The sequence below is a fragment of the Macrobrachium nipponense genome, chromosome 35 (genome assembly GCF_015104395.2).
Source record: "Macrobrachium nipponense isolate FS-2020 chromosome 35, ASM1510439v2, whole genome shotgun sequence".
Classification (NCBI taxonomy): Eukaryota; Metazoa; Arthropoda; class Malacostraca; order Decapoda; family Palaemonidae; genus Macrobrachium; species Macrobrachium nipponense.
Genome location: NC_061096.1, coordinates 55,858,780 through 55,879,929, shown reverse-complemented (window position 1 = coordinate 55,879,929; position 21,150 = coordinate 55,858,780). Strand labels below are relative to the sequence as shown.

The window sequence follows — 21,150 nt, the reverse complement described above, 5'->3', positions numbered from 1 at the left end:
TAAAAAATTTTTTACACTTGAAATATATAAAAAAAAATACATTACTGCGCAAGTAACAAAATGTTCTTCTGCAAGACTTGACCAAAATTCAAATATAAAAATGAGTAAAAACTGGTTACTACAATAATCTACAGTGTAATGCCTCTAACTAGGACTAAATATAAATCTCAATGTTCTGTTTAAAATTGCAGAAATAGATGAATATCTTAAATTCCAACAAAATATTTCAACTCACAGTGTGGTTATTTTAAAAATAATTTTTTTATACTACAGAATACCTTGAGATACAAGCAGCCCAACACACAAATTTTTTGAGATATGTACAAGCTGCTGTGATTCAGTCCATATTTTTGTCTGTGATACAAGTGGAATTCCGAGATACGTGTCCTGCTTCGGGAGGCTGCTGCTAGTTGGCACATGGGTCCAGCATCACCACAACCAGTAATTTTTAAGGATAATGAGACTTTTTGTCACATTTCTTTAACATTTTAAAAGGCAGGCAAAAGCAAACCCATCTTCTAGTTAAATAAGTTCAAAAACAGCAAACAAGATTGATCAAATTATTGTTTTAACGTTATACGTACTCATTGCGTAAATGTGTAAAGTCATGAACAACCGAACGAGAAACAACTTTTTTGCTAAGTAAAACCAAATTGGATAAAAACATCCATTTGGCTTGTATTTCAACCATCGTATGATAGTAAACAACTGCCGTAGTTATGTTATAAATGACGTTATGTAGAAGAGGACTGATATATTTTATGTAACAACTTTATTTGCCATAGATCAAAGATCAGCTAGGAAATATACTATTAAATTTAAACCAAGTTGTAGCTGAAGCTGAGAAAACTGTTCAAGCTTCTAATGACTATTATCATGCATCGTCAACAAGGATAAAACTCTCGTAAACATATGCCATCAAACACAACCATAGATAAAATTGAAAGAAAATAATTTTAATCAAAAGTACTTGGGTTGAAAGAACACATTTTACTGTTGCTTTCACACTGATAACAGATAACATAAAGCTCGTATTATGATGAAATCAAGTGAATATAGCAAATGAATCACGTTAATTTTTTACACAATAAATATGGCCCCATAATCTGTTAACGAAAAAAATAGTTTAGTTCACAATGAGAGTATTCAAGGCATATTTAGACTTACAAACACATCGTATAATAAAAATGACTTTGTCTCATATATAGAAAGTAAAGTATCTAGATATTTGTTTATGCCAACTAGAAGCAAAAAAATTTGCTCAGAATTGAGTTACATCAAGGCCACCTGTTAAATACGCTGAAATAAACTCGTAATTGACATCAGCTGATTTCCACCAAAACATTGACTGCTATATGTTATTACTTTATAGTAATATATAATACACTATGTGAGTACATACAATATTATTAGATACAGTGGAGTAATGTACTAAATCTTTTTAAAAGATTCATGGGACAGATACACATTCGTTATGTTTCTACTTTATAATTATACGTAGCCATCGGCAGCCTTACGTTGCTCAATTATACCGATGTTGGACCGAGTCCGATTCTTGTTTTGTGTCTATTTTTATTTTCTACTATCATAGTCAGAATGCATTGAACCTCCAGAATTGGCTCATATTAACCCTTAACCCTTAACCCTTAAATGCCTAAGGGGTATAATAAAAATCGTCTCCCATATGCTAAAGGGGTCTCAGAGTGAGCGCCGAAGCGGAAAAAATATTTTTTTCAGAAAATCACAGAGCACTTAGTTTTTGGCTCCTTTTTTTGTCATTGCCCGAAATTTAGTATGCAACCATCAGATATGAAAAAAAATATCATTATCATATATAAATAATGCGATATATGGTAGCACGAAAACAAAATTTCATATATAATTGTATTCAAATCGCGCTGTGAGCAAAACGGTTAAAGATAACGAGTTCATTTTTTTTCGTTGTATTGTACACTAAATTGCAATCATTTGGTATATAACACATTGTAAAATGACCAAAGCAACACAGAGAAAATATCATCACAAAATGATGCATGAATTCATAACGAACGGACGTAAAAAAATTTTTTTTCAAAAATTCACCATAAATCTAATTATTGTTCTAGAGACTTCCAATTTGTTTCAAAATGAAGATAAATGATTGAATATTACTATACTGTAAGAGTTTTAGCTTACAATTGCAGTTTTTGACCATTTCAGAAGAGTTAAAGTTGACCAAATGTCAAATTTTTATATATATTTTTTTTATATGCACATATTTCAAAAATGAGAAAAGCTACAACCTTCAATTATTTTTTGTTGTATTTTACATAAAACTGCGCATTTTTTCATATATAAAACTCTATGAAATGCCTAATATGAAACGGAGCAAATATTCCGAGAATGCGACGTACGTATTTCAGAGATTTGCCGCGGAGAATCCACGCGCGGAGGGAAGGAAAGTTTTTTTTTTTTTAATTCACCATAAATCTAAATATTGTGCTAGAGACTTCGAATTTGTTTCAAGATGAAGATAAATGACTGAATATTACTAGACAGTAAGAGTTTTAGCTTACAATTGCATTTTTTTACCATTTCGGTAGAGTCAAAGTTGACCGAACATGGTTTTTTTCTATTTATCGTGATTTATATGCAAATATTTCAAAAATGAGAAAAGCTACAACCTTCAATTATTTTCAGTTGTATTCTACATGAAATTGCGCACATTTTCATATATAAAACTTTATGTAACGGCTAATTTAAAATGGTGCAAACATTACCACAATCGCACGTATGATTTTTTCGGAAGAGTTACCGCGCGGACATAATGAAAATTTTTTTTTTTTTCATAAATTCACCATAAATCAAAATATTGTGCTAGAGACTTCCAATTTGTTGCAAAATGAAGGTAAATGATTTAATATTACTAGAATATAAGAGTTTTAGCTTACAATTGCATTTTTTGACCATTTCGCTAGTCAAAGTTGACCGAAGTTTGAAATTTTGGCACTTATCGTTATTTATACAAAAATATTTTAAAACTGATAAAAGCTACAACCATAGGTTGTTTTCAGATGTATTGTGCATGAAATTGCGCACATTTCCATATATAAAACTTTATGTAACAGCTAATTTAAAATGGTGCAAACATTACGACAATCACACACATGATTTTTTCGGAAGAGTTACCGCGTGGACGTAAGGAAGAAGTTTTTTTCATAAATTCACCATAAATTGAAATATTGTGCTAGAGACTTCCAATTTGTTGCAAAATGAAGTTAAATGATTGAATATTACTAAAATATAAGAGTTTTAGCTTACAATTGCGTTTTTCGACCATTTCGGTAGAGTCAAAGTTGACCGAAGGTTGAAATTTAGGCACTTATCATTAATTATATGAAAATATTTCAAAACTGATAAAAGCTACAATCATGAGTATTTTTTGGTTGTATTCTACATGAAATTACACACATTTTCATATATAATACTCCATGTAATGGCTAATTTAAAATGGTGCAAAAATTATGTCAAAGTGACGAAATAATTTCCGAGATGTCACTGATACTTTTTAGTGCAATAAGAAAGAAATTCGCGCTTGCGCGCCTGCGTAACGATTGTAAACAAAACAACACCTTGATCCGTGAACTCCCAGCATCCCCCAAGGCGTGTGATTCAAAAGTTTTCAGCTGGTATGCCTATAAGTATTTTTCAGTGAATTTTTTAAAAAACTTTTCTATGTCGACGTAAAATACGTCCAATCGGCACCCGACAGACAATTTATCTTGACGTAAAATGCGTCCAATAGGCGTTTAAGGGTTAAACGCCTATTGGACATATTAAACGTCGACGGAAATTGTCTGTGGGTGCTGAATTGACGTATGAAACATCGACGCAAAAATTATTTTTTTTAAATTCGCAGAAAAATAGTTATAGGCCTACTTGGCGAAAACTTTTGAATCACGCACCTTGAGGGATGCTGGGAGTTCCCGGTTCAAGCTGTTGTTTTGTTTACAATCGTTACCCAGGCGTGCAAGCGCGAATTTCTTTCTTCTCGCACTAAAAAGCATCAGCGACACATCTCAGAAATTATTTCATCACTTTGACATAATTTTTGCACCATTTTATATTAGCCGTTACATAGAGTTTTATATATGAAAATGTGTGAAATTTCATGTAGAAAACAATAAAAAAAACCATGGTTGTAGCTTTTATCAGTTTTGAAATATTTTCATATAAATAAAGATTAGTGCCAAAATTTCAACCTTTGGTCAACTTTGAATCTACTGAAATGGTCAAAAAACGCAATTGTAAGCTAAAACTCTTATATTCTAGTAATATTCAATCATTTACCTTCATTTTACAACAAATTGGAAGTCTCTAGCACAATATTTCGATTTAAGGTGAATTTATGAAAAAAAATTTCAATATGTAACTTCCGAAAAAATCAGAAATTTAAAAAAAAAATTTCGTCCGATTGTCGTAATGTTTGCATTGTTTTATATTAGCCATTACATAAAGTTTTAGATATGGAAATGTGTGCAATTTCATGTAGAATACAAGAAAAAACAACCTATGGTTGTAGCTTTTATCAGTTTTGAAATATTTTCATATAAATAACGATAAGTGCCAAAATTTCAACCTTCGGTCAATTTTGACTCGGCCGAAATGGTCGAAAACCACAATTGTAAGCTAAAACTCTTACATTCTAGTAATATTCAATCATTTACCTTCATTTTGCAACAAATTGGAAGTCTCTAGCACAATATTTCGATTTGTGGTGAATTTTTGAAAAAAAAATTTCCGTGTGCGTAGTAACTGCCGAAAAAATCAGAAATTTCTTCGTTCGATTGTCGTAATGTTTGCACGGTTTTACATTAGGCGTTACATAAAGTTTTATACATAAAAATGTGCGCAATTTCATTTAGAATACAAGAAAAAACAAACCATGGTTGTAGCTTTTATCAGTTTCGAAATATTTTCATATAAATAACGATAAATGCCAATATATCAACCTTTGGTCAACTTTGACTTGACTGAAATAGTCGAAAAACGCAATTGTAAGCTAAAACTCCTACATTCTAGTAATATTCAATCATTTACCTTCATTTTGCAACAAATTGGAAGTCTCTAACACAATATTTCGATTTATGGTAAATTTTAGAAAAAACTTTTTCCTTACATCCACGCGGTAACTCTTCCGAAAAAATCAGAAATTTTTTCATCCGTTGTCGTAATGTTTGCACCATTTTATGTTAGGCGTTACATAAAGTTTTATATATGAAAATGTGCGCAATTTCATTTAGAATACAACAACAAACAACCCATGGTTGTAGCTTTTATCAGTTTTGAAATATTTTCATACAAATAAAGATAAGTGCCAAAATTTCAACCTTCAGTCAACATTGACTCGACCGAAATGGTAAAAAACGTAATTACTACATTCTAGTAATACGTATTCAATAATTTACCTTCATTTTGCAACAAAATTGGAAGTCTCTAGCACAATATTTCGATTCATGGTGAATTTATGAAAAAAAAATTTTCCTTACGTCAGCACGGTAACTCTTCCGAAAAAATCAGAAATTTTTTCGTCAGTTTGTCGTAATGTTTGCATCGTTTTATATTAGCCGCTACATAAAGTTTTATATATGAAAATGTGCGCAATTTCATGTAGAATACAACTAAAAACAACCCATGGTTGTAGCTTTTATCACTTTTAAAATATTTTCATATAAACAACGATCAATAGAAAAAATTCGAACTTCGGTCAACTTTAACTTGACCTAAATGGTCGAAAACTGCAATTGTAAACTACAACACTTACATTCTAGTAATATTCAATCAATTACCTTCATTTTGCAACAAACGGAAAGTCTCTAGCACAATATTTCGATTATGGCGAATTTTTTAAAACTACTTTTTTTTACGTCCGCTCGTTACGAATTCATGCATCATATTATGATAATATTTTCTCCCCGTTGCTTTGATCATTTTACAATTTATTATGTACCAAAATAATTGCAATTTAGTGTACAATACAACGAAAAAATAATTAACTCATTATCTTTAACCGTTTTGCTTACAGTGCGATTTTCATACATTATAAATTTTTTTTGCGCTTTCATATATTCCAATATTTATATATGATAATTATATTTTTTTAATTTCTGATGGTTGCATATTAAACTTCAGGCAATGACAAAAAAAGAAAGCAAAAAATAAACTCTTAATCTTGAAAATTAAGCGTGCTGTGATTTTTAGAAAAAACTTTATTTCCGCTTCGCGCTCATTTTCAAACGCCGCCGGCATACGGGAGACATTTTCGGAAATACCGGCTCGGCGTTTATAGATTCATAAATTACTATGTATACCATATGTGTAGTATAGAGTACTATACTGTATTCGTATGTATATGATATACCATAGTTTACACTAAGCTAACTCTTGTTAATGCTAGTCAAATTTCCCCTGTACTGAATTATCCATAAGCCAATATGCATTGAACCTACAGAATTAGCTGAAATTAATATTTATTATATCATATACGTATGTATTAAGTATACTATGTAGTGTAGGCTAGGCTACCCTAAAGATGGTACTGAATACCTTAGTATAGGCTAGGCTATACCATTTTCCAACAATTGATGGGTTTTTTGGAACCTAACCCCATTGTAAGTAGGAGAATACCTGTACTTGTGTGTTTCTTAATTAAAGACATGTCTTTTTTCATAATTTACGATGGTTTGGGGATATTCCACAGGGTTGGAACGGATTAAATCTATATTTCAGTTATTTTAAATGGGAGAAATTTGTTTGACATACGAGTAGATTGACTTACGGGCTCGGTTACAGAACGAATTAAACTCGTATCTCATGGTACTACTGTATTTGTATTCATGTCATAATATCAAAAACAAATATGTTGTACTGTATTCATTACTTACTGTAATAGGAGCTCCCTGGGTACCTTTTTGTTTATCAAGGCTTCGTCATCCGAAAACACCTTTGTCAACTGCAAAGCAAAAATACATAGAAAACATGAGGGAACCAACAAATAATCAAGATAAATTTGATCTAAACTTTACATGTGAAAACCAAAATTTTCTAAAGCAAACACATTACCCTATTTTTATTTTAGTATTATTTAGTATCATCGGTACAATCTTCATAGAAAATGAATACTTTCACTTCTGCTTCATTGAGAATGTACCTAGGTTCCAATGCATCCCTGATGCGGACTCATTTTTTTGTGAGGTGTGGATCACTTGGACTGAATATAACTAAAGATAGTCCCCGGTTATCAGGGGACTCGGTTAATGGCGATCCTGTTTTATGACGCTTGTCTATCGGGCCAAGTTTCGATTATCTGTGCCATAAGGTGCCAATAATAAGAGTTACTGCGCCATAACATACCCAACAGAGGAGCCATTAACGGAAACTTTGCGGCATAAATCACCAAGTTTCGGTTAATGGCAGTGAAAACAGAACCCCCACCGATAACCGGGTACTGCCTGTATACATACTAAATTCACTTTTTAAATACTTAACTCTCCGTTACGTAGCTTTTAATTCCACTCAAGTGGCTGTTCGAAAGATTGCATAAGCAAAACAAGAACAAAGTTTTCTTTGAGTTCTGTTTTCTATCCATCCATTTCCTGACCAGCCACCCTTTGGACCGATAGATATCACAATTTCTTAAAGGAAATTGTATTTTTCCCAACTATACAAACCTGAGGTCCTTTACATTAGGAATTACTTTCAGCGTAGGCTGAAATACGGCCGTTAAATTCTTGAACAAGGTGGTTAGGCAGAAACTATCATCTATTAGGTGGGTAGGCACACCTGCCCGGATGTAAACACTCCACTTTGCCTTTTGGCCCAGGTTTCAGCTTGAGGGGTGGCAAGAGGTGGGCATTAATGTAAAGGACCTCAGGTTTGCATAGCTAGGAAAAACACAATTTACCTTAAAAAACTGCGATTTGTTCCTACACAATATACAAACCCTTGGTCCTTTACATTAAGAAAACTCACTGATTGGAGGAAAGAATAAGAGTGAGCCTCTAGAACAGACTGGAGTTCAGCACATCTGGGCTATTCCTTCTGGTCATAAGAGCAAGGAGGAGCGCCCTGCCTCTGGCAACTTGATCGGAGTATGGGAGCTGCATAATCAAGAGTCAGACTTCTGGGGCTTATCGAAATGAGTGAGGAATCGTAACTCAAACGAAAAAGAGCTGGGAAGAATATTTAGAGTTGGTGAGATTAATGCAAAGTTCTGGGAAGGTTTTGCATTATCACCAGTCTCCTTCCTCCCCTTGCTAGAGGAAGAAGCAGGATTGCGTCTATGATTCTGATAAAAGTAAAAAGGAAACTGGATGTGCAAGCTTATCGCATCAAACACCTGACCAGCAAGCACAAGTTCGACTACTATCCCCAACCTGAAGGAAGAGGAGTGGAAGGATGAGGAGGGGAAGGTAGAGAGGCCAGTCACTCTCGCATCCTTCTTACTTCTGGAACGGCACACCATGGGCGAGATGCAACTTCTCCTCTTAAAGGAGCCAGGTAAGCAAACAACTTCTGAGCATTCACCACCGGTCCAAGGAAAAGAGATTCCACGGAGCTGTGGGGAGACCCGAAGGAAGAAAGATATAAATGTGGTCGTAATTAGACCACATCAATCTTCTGGTCCGACATATTCTTTGGAGTGATGAAAAATTCCAAACCACTGGCACTCTTCACTCTCTGAGTGAGCGTACGGTGGAATATCCAACTCCAGAGGGGTTTATCACGATCTTGTAGGACTTGGAGGAAGACGTGTCGTTAAGACACTTCTGCATTGGAAGTCAGCTGTGGATAAAGATATTGAAACTCAATGAAAGGTGTCGATCCTTCTTAGGTACAGCAACATACCAATTAGACAAAAAAAAAAGGGGTTCGAACTTCTGGGGCTCCCGAGACATTATATTTTGGGGACAGTGAACCGGTTCCCGCTCTGGATGAAGCAGGTGAGCCGAAGAAAGAGATAGCAAACTGCTTCCTCCCCAGGGAAAGCTTGCAGGTCCTTTGAAGTCTCAAGGTGAGACTTCTTAGGGGGTGGAGCAACTACCTTCCTCTTCTTAGATCATGGATGCCTTTGAAGAGGGGAGTGAGGAGGCATCAGATGACGAAGATGACGACCCATGAAAATTTGCTCCAACACAGGAAGGGAGGGTGCTATGTCATGGCAAGGGACTGCACTGATCAAGAGCAGAGTTCGTTCAGTATCAGCTCGGCAGAGCTGGCTGGCCGAGCAGAGTCAAGTGAGCTGACCAGATCACCACTACATAATTATGAGTGGTTATCGTCAACAAAGAACTATCACTTCTTCCCAATTAGATCTTCTCCTCGAGGCTGAATCTCCAAGAAGAAAAAAGAGGGATTCTGTGTCTCCTGTCCTGTGTTTGGACCCTAAGGTCCAAGGCACGAGGACAGTACTTGACCTTTCACCTAATTGTTACATGCAGCACCAAGCTCTGCATAACTCCAAACCAGATAAAAGAGTGAACTCATTTGTACTGGTAAGGGCTCGTCTCACTACCCAAGCACTCTTGACAGTGAGCGCTCGGCGAGGGCTAGAATTCGTAAGAATTCCCACACTTAGTGAGAAAACCCAACTCTTGCAAGACAATGCTTGGCAACATGATGAAGCCGAGCACTTGGTGAGCACCAGCGAAACAAAGGGATCCAGGCACTCGGCGAGACTCCTGATTCTTGTAAAAATTATTCAAGGAATTTAATCGTTTAGCAAGACTCCCGATTTTTATAATAACAATTATCAGGGATGTATGTCTCACCCAAGTGTTTGGAAATTATAGAAAAGCATACCACTCTGAGAATGCCACAAATTCCAAGGAATTCAAGCATTCACCAAGATACCTGGGTATTGTAACAACAATTATCGGAAATTCTTGTCTCGCCCAAGTGCTTGCAGATCATAGAAGACCACAACACTCAGAGAATGCTGGAAATTCCAAGGAATTTAAGTACTGGGCGAGACCCCAAATTTCATGAAACGATCATCGGGGCCCCTCCCTCCTCAACTCCTGTACAAATCAAGGAGGAACAGACATAAAAACCAGTCCTATAAGCGAGCATTTAAGACTGGAATGCGAGTATAATTCAACAGAACACGCCACTAGAGGCTCCCAAAACACAAGAACCCATAGGGGACTGCGAATTGAAATCTGTCCAAAGGAAGTCTCCAGGTGTTCGAATCCTAATAATCTAAACAACAGATGTCGAGACGGTGAGAGGTCTCTCCGTCATTGGCGGAAGAACCTTCCTCAACGACGTGGACGTACATCTGGTGGGACCCTAAGATTTTTCCAGGAACGTAGTCCCCCGATGCTGAATCCTAAGGAGAGCACTGCAGGATCCCTCCTATTCACTTCACCCCTCCCAGTGTAGCCATAGGAAGTAGAGGGAACAGGTGAGGAAGACTGGATGCTCTCGCTTGCCTATTAGCAGAACTAGCAGGAGAAGCGAGTCACGGGCAGCCATCAACCTGCGGTGATGGCCACAACACGAGTCTAGGAGAGCGTTCTCACCCCGGAGAAATACTTTCCCGCATGTGGGGTTAATGATCACAGGGCAGCCGCAAAGGCGATGTCCAGTGATGAAACCCCGGTAAATTAATATGATTTTCAGCAGGAGAACAGTACACACACTCGAGGACCAATATCGCAGCATGCTACAAGTTACAGGTACAATTCCGAGGTTAGGATAGTCAACATGAAGAGATATCTAACCATCTACTGCTGTAATCAACTATCATCACTGTTAGCCTGTAAAAGAAATAAAATATGATTAAAAAAATATGGATACTCCTCTCATATCCAAGGGCACCGCCCTACGAAATGAGAGATCCCTCAAACACCAACACCAAACACAGCCCCCTCTAGCTAGTGAAAGGACAAAAGAGAAGGGGAAATACAGGACCAAAAACAAAGGACAAACCTTTGAAGTTCCCCTCGATAATTTCCAAAGCGTAAGCATAAATTTCAAATGAATACATACACTGTCTCTCCCTGACGTTAAAGGGTGAAAATATGTAATAAGGGTGTTGGCACACCCTTGCCACTGACCCTTAACACATGAAGCAGAAAGGTGGCCAACAAGGCAATCACAAAAAGTGGGTTTGTAAGTTAATTACTAAACTCAATTAATTATTAACATCAAATACAATTTATATATACATATATATATATATATATAATATATATATATATATATATATATATATATATATATATATATATATATATATATATATATATATATAATCATTCAAAATAATACAAGAAAGTTCCCACTAGAAAAATCGTGATTAACGGCTAGTCAGCAAGAGCTCCCAAACATACGTCTTCATTGGAAGACGGCTGAAAGCAAAATGGAGTGTTTACATCCAGGCAGGCAGGCCTACCTGCCTACACTGAAAGTAATTTGTAATGTAAAGGACTGAGGGTTTGTATATCGTGTAGGAACAAATCATTATTTCTAAGCATAAGCAAAATGTTTCACACTACTTTTTACTTTTTACATGTAAAGTATCTCATGTTTAATTCTTTAGTTATATTAATTCCTGTAACTTGCTAATTTTCTTCTGTACTTCAGTTATATTAACTCTAGGACCTAGGTGTATATGACCTTCATTTTCTTCTGCAAAGCTGAATTTTATTATTTTGTCTCATTTTTAACATAGATTTTAGGTATACAGGTTTCCAGCTTCAAAGCTTCCCTCTGCAAGACAAAAATTGGGCACCAATCACAAAATGTGACAGAGCCTGTGCTTCTTTCTATTAAAAGATCTTTGTGTAGGGCACAATCTATAAAACCAATCCCACACTTCTTTGGCTATAGCCAAGGAGGTTCAGGGAGCTAAGTCCCAGCTGGTCTAAATGGACCTCAGCATCCTAGATTAGGATTAACCTGTGTCAGTACCACGATAATTTTTTTATGATTAATATTATGGGATGGTCTCCATGCCAAATAAAACCAGATGTCCTAGGTTAGAATAGGTTAAACTGCATCTCGGTAATTACCACGGACTCATGTTAATATATTTTCTTTAGGAAGATTGTCACTGATTACAAGCATGAACTCTGTCATTTTCCACCCTCTTCTCTTGTAATTTCTGTATATTCTGCCCTTCTCAAGGATGCAATTCACTCATTTCTAGTTTTCCCCCAACCCAAAACTCAGTTTTGCAATGCGGTTGGCCCCATAACTACTGTATTGTATTTAGTGGTATGGGAAACTGGTTCACTGTGCTATCACCTTACCCATTGCAAGTGATCTCACCTCATAGTTTCAAGTGATCTCATCCTAAAGTGACCTTGCCAAATTGTTATTTGAGCATTAGTTCCCCAATTTTTATTAGAAAGCAATAAAAAAATTATACATGTACAGGAAAAAAAGAAAAAACTCAAACTCGCACCATACAAATCAGAATGAGGTTAACCTTAACCACTTGGCCACAACGTATACAAGTTTATTACCACTCATACACACACATACCTGTCAATTTAAGATACATTTTGACCGGAGCTGTAATAGACCCATCCTCACCACTTTAGCATAGTTTTTCAATTTTTATTGCTTTTCTGGCCAACATATATATACACAAAATCTACTGGTCTCCTTTTTTTTTTTACTATCACTACGTATTTGTACGTATTTGTACCAGCCACAAGAATTTCTTTATTTTGGTCTAATGCTTCGTAGATGCAAGCACATAAAAAAATTTGAAGAAACTAAGAATTAATGAAGTCATTGTAGCTACAACACACATCTATAGTATAAGATCTTCAGTTAGGATGTAACCCTACAAACCACTACCAATTCCCTATTAAACCACTGCCAAACCCTATAATACAACTGTGTGTGGTACAAGTTTATAAAACAAAATGCTAATTTATTTCATTAAGTTGTCTGGTATCCTTCTTACTAGGATTTTTTCCCCATTAAGAGCCCCACCACCATTTTATTTGTATTTTTACATTGGTTTGATGATGTGACTAGTTTTTAGCTACGCAATTTACATAATATATGGCTGTATACTGTGATTCTTGTAATTATCATTTATGATATAGTGTTGTGACATGTATTGATTGCATTAACTAAGAAACCATATTACTTTGTTTATCACCCAATTCCAATAATTAGATAGGCTAAATATGAAAAAAAGTCTAATGTCCATTTGAGTATTCAATATTTAAAATTTTCGGTAGAACACTGTTGCGTCTTTTACAAATTGCGCTCAAGGTCCAATCAGAGGAAACCACACCATACTTTCAGTTTGATCTCCGAGACAAAAGCATCACACGACTACTTCCTACTTTGATCACTGTAGCACTTCTAACTGGACAGAGTAACATCTCGTCTGGGTCGTCAAAAACAAAGTTACTGAGGGAGGTTGAGTCTCAATTTCTGCAATGCGCCTTGGTAGCTCCAGTAAAAATTCTAATGATCTTATTTGATAAAGAAAAACCAGAACATGTGACACTGGGAAATTGTACAGTATCCTCATTTACAAAAACATGAATTTGCAAGTGAGGATGTTATTGATTTTTCATTCTAAAATTCACACCCATAACACTGCAACCACTGGGGCGAGAAAATCTCGTTGGAGTTAGCTGTTTAGAAGACTAAATCAAGGAGTAAGGATTGCAATCACCAATTTAATAATTTTTTATGTATTTAATCTTTCTGATTAAAAATTTGTATCTCTGATGATACACTGGGAATCCAAGACTGAAACAAAAGCTTGGCAAGGCCACTTCAATGCAAGAAGCCACTGAAGCAATAGGTATCTTTCGGATTAAGGCTTAGCCTAACATGAAACTGGAAGGCAAGATAACTCAAAACAGGTGGGATAAGGTCACTTGCTACCAAGAAAACATCCAATAGTAGTCTAGGTGGTTCACAACAATTAGCTACTGGCTATGGCCCTACGACTAAGAAATTGATATAGTAACCAAATCATAACACACGCTAAACAGGCTTAGGCTATACCTATGGTTCAAATGTTTAGTGAGAAATAAATTTATATAATTACCATGTTTTCTTGTATATGACTTCCTTCACACAGATCTCTTGGACAGGGTCAGTTTACCTAGGTTAGGCTAGAACTTGGTAGGAAGGTCACAACAGTATCCAATGGTTCCAACAGAAATTAGCTTATCATAGCAGGATACCTATTCTTCCATTTCATTATAGTCAAGCAAAAACGTTATTAATTTTTTACGTGAAGTTTTTTATTCGGTGACTGATAGCGAGACCGAAATACCAAAAAGATACCGAACAAAAGCAATCAAGACGATAGGGTAGGAGTACGTGACGTGAGCCAAACAACAGCACCGAATTCATTCAAGCATAAGCAAATATTTCTCGTGTGCATGAATTTAATGGCAGAAGACTTTCTTTCCAATTGGCCAGCAGCACAAAACGGCAGGATAGTCTTCCCGCCGTAACCTTAACAACTCATTGTAAGCCTCGTCTAGTCATGAGGTACACAAAGAAGGGGTCATAACACGACTCTTAAATGGGAATAATAACAGCAAGAAAGCTCAATTTCCCAGCTCGCTAACACTTAAAAGAACACAAAGTAAGAAAAAACGGGTCATACGGTCATGACTCGACGGCACGATTGACAACCGACGTAATATATGTGATAAATGTCGTGATTTGGCGAGTTCTTTGTTGTAGGAAGAAGACGATCAGCTGTTCACATCGTCAACAGATCATGGCAGACGATTCCTTCCAAAGAAAACTGCATATTTATTCTCGCACTGCAAAGATTACTGTCTTATTTACGCTATTCCAACGCACCTAGGACTTACCTCTAGTCTATTCATGCTGTTGTGGTTCATCATTTTCATTTTGTATGAGATTTTTTCCCAAAATTGGGAAAATATTGGTGATATGTTCGCCAGGATGGAAGGTATATCGGAGATACGACTTTAACTCACTACTAAACCCCACATGATTTGTAAGCAGCTTTGCCATTGGCTCATACCGTACCATGCACTCTTTTGTTTACCAACGATTAGTTCTATTCTCTTTATGCTCTTATCGCTTTCGGCAACTTTTCTTGCCGTTTTCTTTCTTTTCATAACTACTTAATCAGTAATACCTGACATTCACGGTCTTTGGACTCTGAAATGTTAGTTAAGGGAGAGGTGAACATTTACACCAACCAGCGAGCGCGAAAGATATTATGTTACGTCATAGGTCGATGTTACCAGCTGATTGTAAACAGTGCCATGCTGGGGGTATGAATGCTAGGGGCTCACATATTATCATCTGGGTCACTGTAAATGTTTTACGTCTGGGAAAATAAAAAATCAGTGTTCTAGCTGACAATTTGCGTGGCAATATCGTATATTATGTCACGATAAGACCTGAGAAAAGGTTTAATCATCGTACGAATTGTACCACCTCAAGTATTTTTTAAGTATCTGGGGGGTTAGGGGGGGGAGGAGTTATGTTCCGAGAAGGAGGCATGATTCCCTGGCACCTCAATTCCTTGTTACCAAATCCACGTGGTTTATGATCCATCTTTCTGTGTATTTATTGTCTCAAATACAGTAACAAATTTTTCTTTTACTTCAGCAATGACCTAACATTAACCAACAGTTAAAAATAGTTATAGCATAATTCACCATAATCAGAAAAATAAGATGTTGCGGTCAAACTTGATTCCGTAATTGGCAGTTTAGCAGTTTTAATGAAGAGGTATTTTAAGGTTTTTAATAAATGAAGGTTTACACTTTTTTATCCTTTCAATATGCCTCCCATTTTTTCGTAATCAAATAATTACTACAGACACATATACATGTCGTGAATGAGCCAAGCAGCGTTGTTGTTCCCTAGAATTGCATCTCACGTTCGAGGAGGTCCCTTTGTTCCAGTTGGACACGACATCCTGGTTAATATAATGGTAATAGAATAATGAAAGCTTCCTTCTTATGTCTTTTTCGTTAGTTATTTTCTTACTTTTTTTTTTCGAAAGGAAACACTCGTTGTTCATTGAACTGATGTATTCTATGATGATGGCTTTTTGATGTTTTCATGAATAAACAAAACAAATTTAACTTTTTTTCTGAAACTGATACGCTGTGATGTCGACAGCATTGCATGTATTATACCATATAAGATTCATTTCTACCCATGTCAATGTGTTTACATTTTCCATTGATATGGCATACCCTACATATAACTTGAGCGTATGATTGTATTTGTCTAGACTAGATTTCCGTCGCTAAAAGGTGTTGCTATTCAAGAGAGACCCAGATTAGCATTTGCGCATTCGGAACAAAGGGACCCTTACAGTGCTAACCACAGAACAATGGTAAACATAGGTCTATGGTAACCTTAGGTCTATGGGATTCATCTTGCTAGAGCAATTTATCAGTGCGTATGGAGGTGTTCTGCATCATTGTTCATGTGCTTAAATCATTGTGAATGAAAGTGGTGGTTGTGTAATATGTAAAATGATATTTGTAAGACTTAAGCATATATGTAATTATGCATGATGTTAGTTGCTCTAAATATTTCTACTAGAACTGTAACGTTGTTTTGACCAAGAAAGTAAAACAGTACCTTAGGAACATTCATTCTTATCCTTCATAATTTTAAAGATGCTCATAAATGGCTTGCATTATTTCTTAGTTTTTAGGGTAGAAATTTTTAGATCACGAGATTTCATATGTAGCTCTGTTTGATGTATTTGATCTCTTAGCAAGTTTTGGTTTGGTATAGTTTTTAATTTCTTCATCTACCCTAAACACACACACACACACACACACACACACACACATATATATATATATATCTATATATAGGGTTAGAAATTTTAGATCATGAGATTTCATATGTAGCTCTGTTTGATGTAATTTGATCTCTTAAAAGTTATTTGGTTTGGTATAGTTTTTTAATTTCTTCACCTTTACCTAACACCCATCCCATAATTATTATATATATAATATTATATTATTATATATATTATTAGTAATATATATATAATATTTATTATATATTATATATATATATTATATAAGAAAAACTAATGCATGCATAATTTTTCTGAGAGCTCCCACGTGAGTGAGTGTAGCTCAATTATCTTAAAGCAATTTTGTTAGAAGCTCGAGATTAAAAGGAAAAATCTACACCACAGAATTAATAAAGATGCCATGAGGAGGCTGTCCAAATTCAGCAGAAACGCATTAGCCTTCTTTACATGTCACCCAGGAAGTGTTCCTTTGCCCTTCTACATCTGAAAATTTGGACACCATAAAGGACATGCGTCCAAGAAAGCAACCCCCCCCCCCTTAGGACACTATTGGTAGCCTCCTCTCCGACGTCAGGGATTTTCCAAAAATGCGACCGTTGTTTTTACCCCTGGGACTTTGAAGAGCCGAGAAGGCATCAGCCAGTCAACCACGAGAATCAAGATGACGTCACTATCACTCTATCACTGCTTCTTCTTCTTCTTCTGGCAATGCCACACGAAGGCATCTTTTTGCATACATTATTGTTGAAAATGAGCACTGAACTTATTCAAGAGATTGTCGCCAGTTGTAATAACATTTACTTACGATGAAGCTATGCATGTAATTTAGTAAATTTCATTTGGTATTTTATTTGCATAAAATCTCTCAGATAATTCTATATATATATATATATATATATAATATATCATATATATGATTTATAAATATTATATTATATATAATACATATATATTATATAGATATATATATATATATCGCACTGCAATTTCAGTAACCTAAAACAGATTGCGACCATAAATTCAGGATTTAATTGTTTGAAACTACCTTTTCAATTTCTTTACTGAATTATATTCCAGACTTCAAACTTATGTAATAAAATTGTGCACATGGGTTGAAATATAACAGATGAAAAGTAACGATTAGGATTTGAGTGTGTATGGTCATCTGAATTAATTCAGTGACAAGTAAATATCAAGAACAGTCTCTCAAAATATCAACAATATGAATTTTCCAGCAAAACTTTCCTCCAGACGACCATTTTTTCGGATAATCTCTATTATTCTTGGTCATTCTTCAACTGAAAATAAGACTGTATCTCTTCTGTTAGCTTATTACAATTCCTCGTGAATCTTGATTTGAAGAAAGTAGGTTAGGATTGTTTGCCCGCCCTATTAAAAAAAAACGTTAAGAGGGATTAAGACTCGTCGCTTTCGTTTGATAAAAAAAAATGTAAGTTGTTTGTATTCATCCGCTAAGATATGTCAATCCAGCACTTTGGGATGTCCACTTACTATATACCACACTCTGGAAACGTCCATTAAATATATATCAAATTCCTGGGGTCTATAAATTATAACACAACCAATTATATATTGACATTACATTAATAGTGTAATAATTACACTTTAAACCATACATGCATAATGGTAGTATGTTCCTGAAAGCTACGGCAGTGTTTGTTCACAGTGGTTGCATGCAAGTTATAACAGTTTAGCATAAATTACATTTTCTATACCACACATTCATCAAGTTTTCTATGATACTTTGAGAAGTAGACCTCGAGTGTACGAAAGGTAAGTATCATGAATGTGGAGACTATTTGGTGAATTGTTCTACTGCCATAGAAAAACACAGAGATGAAATCTTCTCCCTTTACCAATTCAGATACTTGAATCTGTTATGCAGACGCTCAGAAAAATTAAGTTTTATTTGTTAACTGGATGATTTTATGTTTTCCTTCTGGATGTAAGATTTACTATAATATCAAAGTTCATAGTAGTATCAAATCGGGATCAAAATAGCATCATCCTATAGGTTGAAAGCACCAGCACTAATCAGCAAAAAATAACTTTACCTTATCAGGACTCATATGAACAGGAAGAGCCAACCAAGCTGTGGAAAAGGTATGACCGGCAAGTGATTTCCGGAGTATTCAACATGGACAGCATAACAAGCATAAAGAACTCGAGGAACGCGGTACAGGTAGGTGTGAAACGCTTACGAACTGCTCACACTCTGCATAGTATGTAAACCATACAGCTGCCACCACGTTTATGTGTCTACATTTGACACCTTCAAAACCACGGAAAACAGTTTCGCCTCATCCCAGTTGGAGGAAGTGGCTACATGTATTTCATATGTAATTTACAGCAATGTGGTTTGGTAAAGTTGACGAGGAAAAAAAATTATTGTAGATGCTTTGGATGAATTATCAGCCTAAGTTAATTTTTATGCTCAAACATTTCTTTCCCTAAAAAGTTACTCAGTCACCTTAGAAAGTATTGGGTACCTCTTTCTCACACCTAAACAATTGACATTCGTTTGTGACTCCCCAATAGGGGATAATAACATCGTGTATGAAACAATTTCACAGTTGACTCATACACGAGGAAAAATAACGTTCTTAGTTCGGGGCAAGTGTCTAGCCTTGGGAAAGAAATATAGTAATTGTTGTTCTTTAATTCACGTTAACTCGAAGACTAAAAATACGCAAGACGTGGGAGAAATATTCTGCTTCAAAGGAAACGTTAGCTGATTACTTTTGCATTTAAAGACAACCCACAACGCACTTGGATAAAACTATAGTCGTTATGATAAAAAAAATGACTCATATGATGAATGGGGGTCAAATAAGAATTCAGAAAATGAGGGTTCAAAGGAAAGTCATATGCATAATATGATGCAGCTCGCCTGAACTTTCAAAGAAAATATAAAAGGAAAGCCCTACGCAACCTGAGAATTTACGATTTGTTTTATTCTACATAAACGCAATCCTTTCTTCAGCGATAAGAAACGGTATGTAAATGAATTATAATGGTTTCATAATAAAACAAAGAATAATTTTCCATCACACAATAGTCAAATTATTTACGATGTTTTATGACGTATTAATCATAAAAAAACACTTAAAGTCTATGAAATCGTTTTCTGCGTACCGATTTAGATGCTCCTTAGAAATGAATTGCATTTAAAGCTCCAATACCTTTGTTTGTATGCCATCTAGCTGTAAAATTAAGTATAATAAAACCCCATCACCATTATATTATGTATAACCTAATTAATTCTCTTATTTGTTAAAAAATGTTGATGGAAAGAGGATCAATTTAAATATAATCAAGCCTAATCAGTAATACCTATAGTTCCACAGTTAAGATGCTGCGATATCTATGCTTAATTGCGCATGTGCAGACGCCGTAAAGGCGCAAGCCACAATCCCCCCATCAGAAGCTATTTCCGCTTACGATAGCCACATTTCAGGTTGCTCATATCATGAATTTTGGTAATTACATAAGTCTAGCTGTATTCCTGAGAGTGACAGCTAGCAGCTATGAGTTAGGTGTTGGATGAAAAGTGTAAAGAAGTAATGTGGTACATGCAATGAATAGGGCAATGGTGATATGAATTCTATACCAATCTGGGTGTGACACTTCCACAGTTCGTCTAATATATTTATATATATATATATATATATATATATATATATATATATAGATATATATATATATATATATATATATATATATAATACTTTTAATTTAGCCTGTTAGACATTTCCCTTGTATAATACTACGAATTTCTTGTTTCAGAGAAATTGACTGCCTTTTCATCAATACGTTCTTTGCATCCTCTCATTTCTCCACGTAGGCATGAGAGAGTCCTTTGTGCAACTCTGGCCTGATGCCTGGTGCGAGCAAGAGACTCTCCGTGGTCCCCGAATACCAATGGCCGGCCACTGACTGTCACTTGTTTGATACTGAAACAGACGTCCCCAGATGCCGTCATGACCACGGGATCCACATATCGCCACATAGTATTATCGATTTTGATCCGTTTCAGGTTTGCTGTCAATGCAAATTTGATGAAGTTAAGCCACTCTTCAGACTTTTCCAATACGATTTATACCTGCTGCCTTTTTCGAATTCTGCATTTTGTTGGATTTCAGTACTGGTAAATTTTTATATATAGCTTATACCTTAATCAGGATGCAAGTTCGCTTTTAACCGAGTTTTCTGAAAGAATGCAGTTGCCTCATGCCCTTCTTGCCTATTAATTCTGCGCTGTACTGTACATGTCGAAACTAATTTGTATAATAAAACATTTTTAATACGAATTTAGCTAGATT

General features: G+C 35.5%; 1 protein-coding gene across 3 annotated transcripts in view; it reads right to left on the bottom strand.

Moving 5' to 3' along the window:
* The window catches only part of LOC135208799 (F-box/LRR-repeat protein 20-like), a 57,435-nt gene extending 42,252 nt beyond the window's left edge, over positions 1–15,183 (bottom strand). Inside the window, exons 1-2 of one of the 3 annotated variants that reach the window (XM_064241329.1) lie at positions 14,856–15,183; positions 6,924–6,991 (exon numbers count right to left, since the gene is read on the bottom strand). In XM_064241329.1, coding sequence (XP_064097399.1) covers positions 6,924–6,991; positions 14,856–14,894 — 107 coding nt within the window. In that variant the 5' untranslated portion in view covers positions 14,895–15,183. Of the gene's footprint in view, positions 1–6,923; positions 6,992–14,071; positions 14,621–14,641; positions 14,806–14,855 lie in introns of those variants that run through there. The other 2 variants (XM_064241331.1, XM_064241332.1) reach the window with 2 other exon arrangements.
* Positions 15,184–21,150: the final 5,967 nt, after the last annotated feature.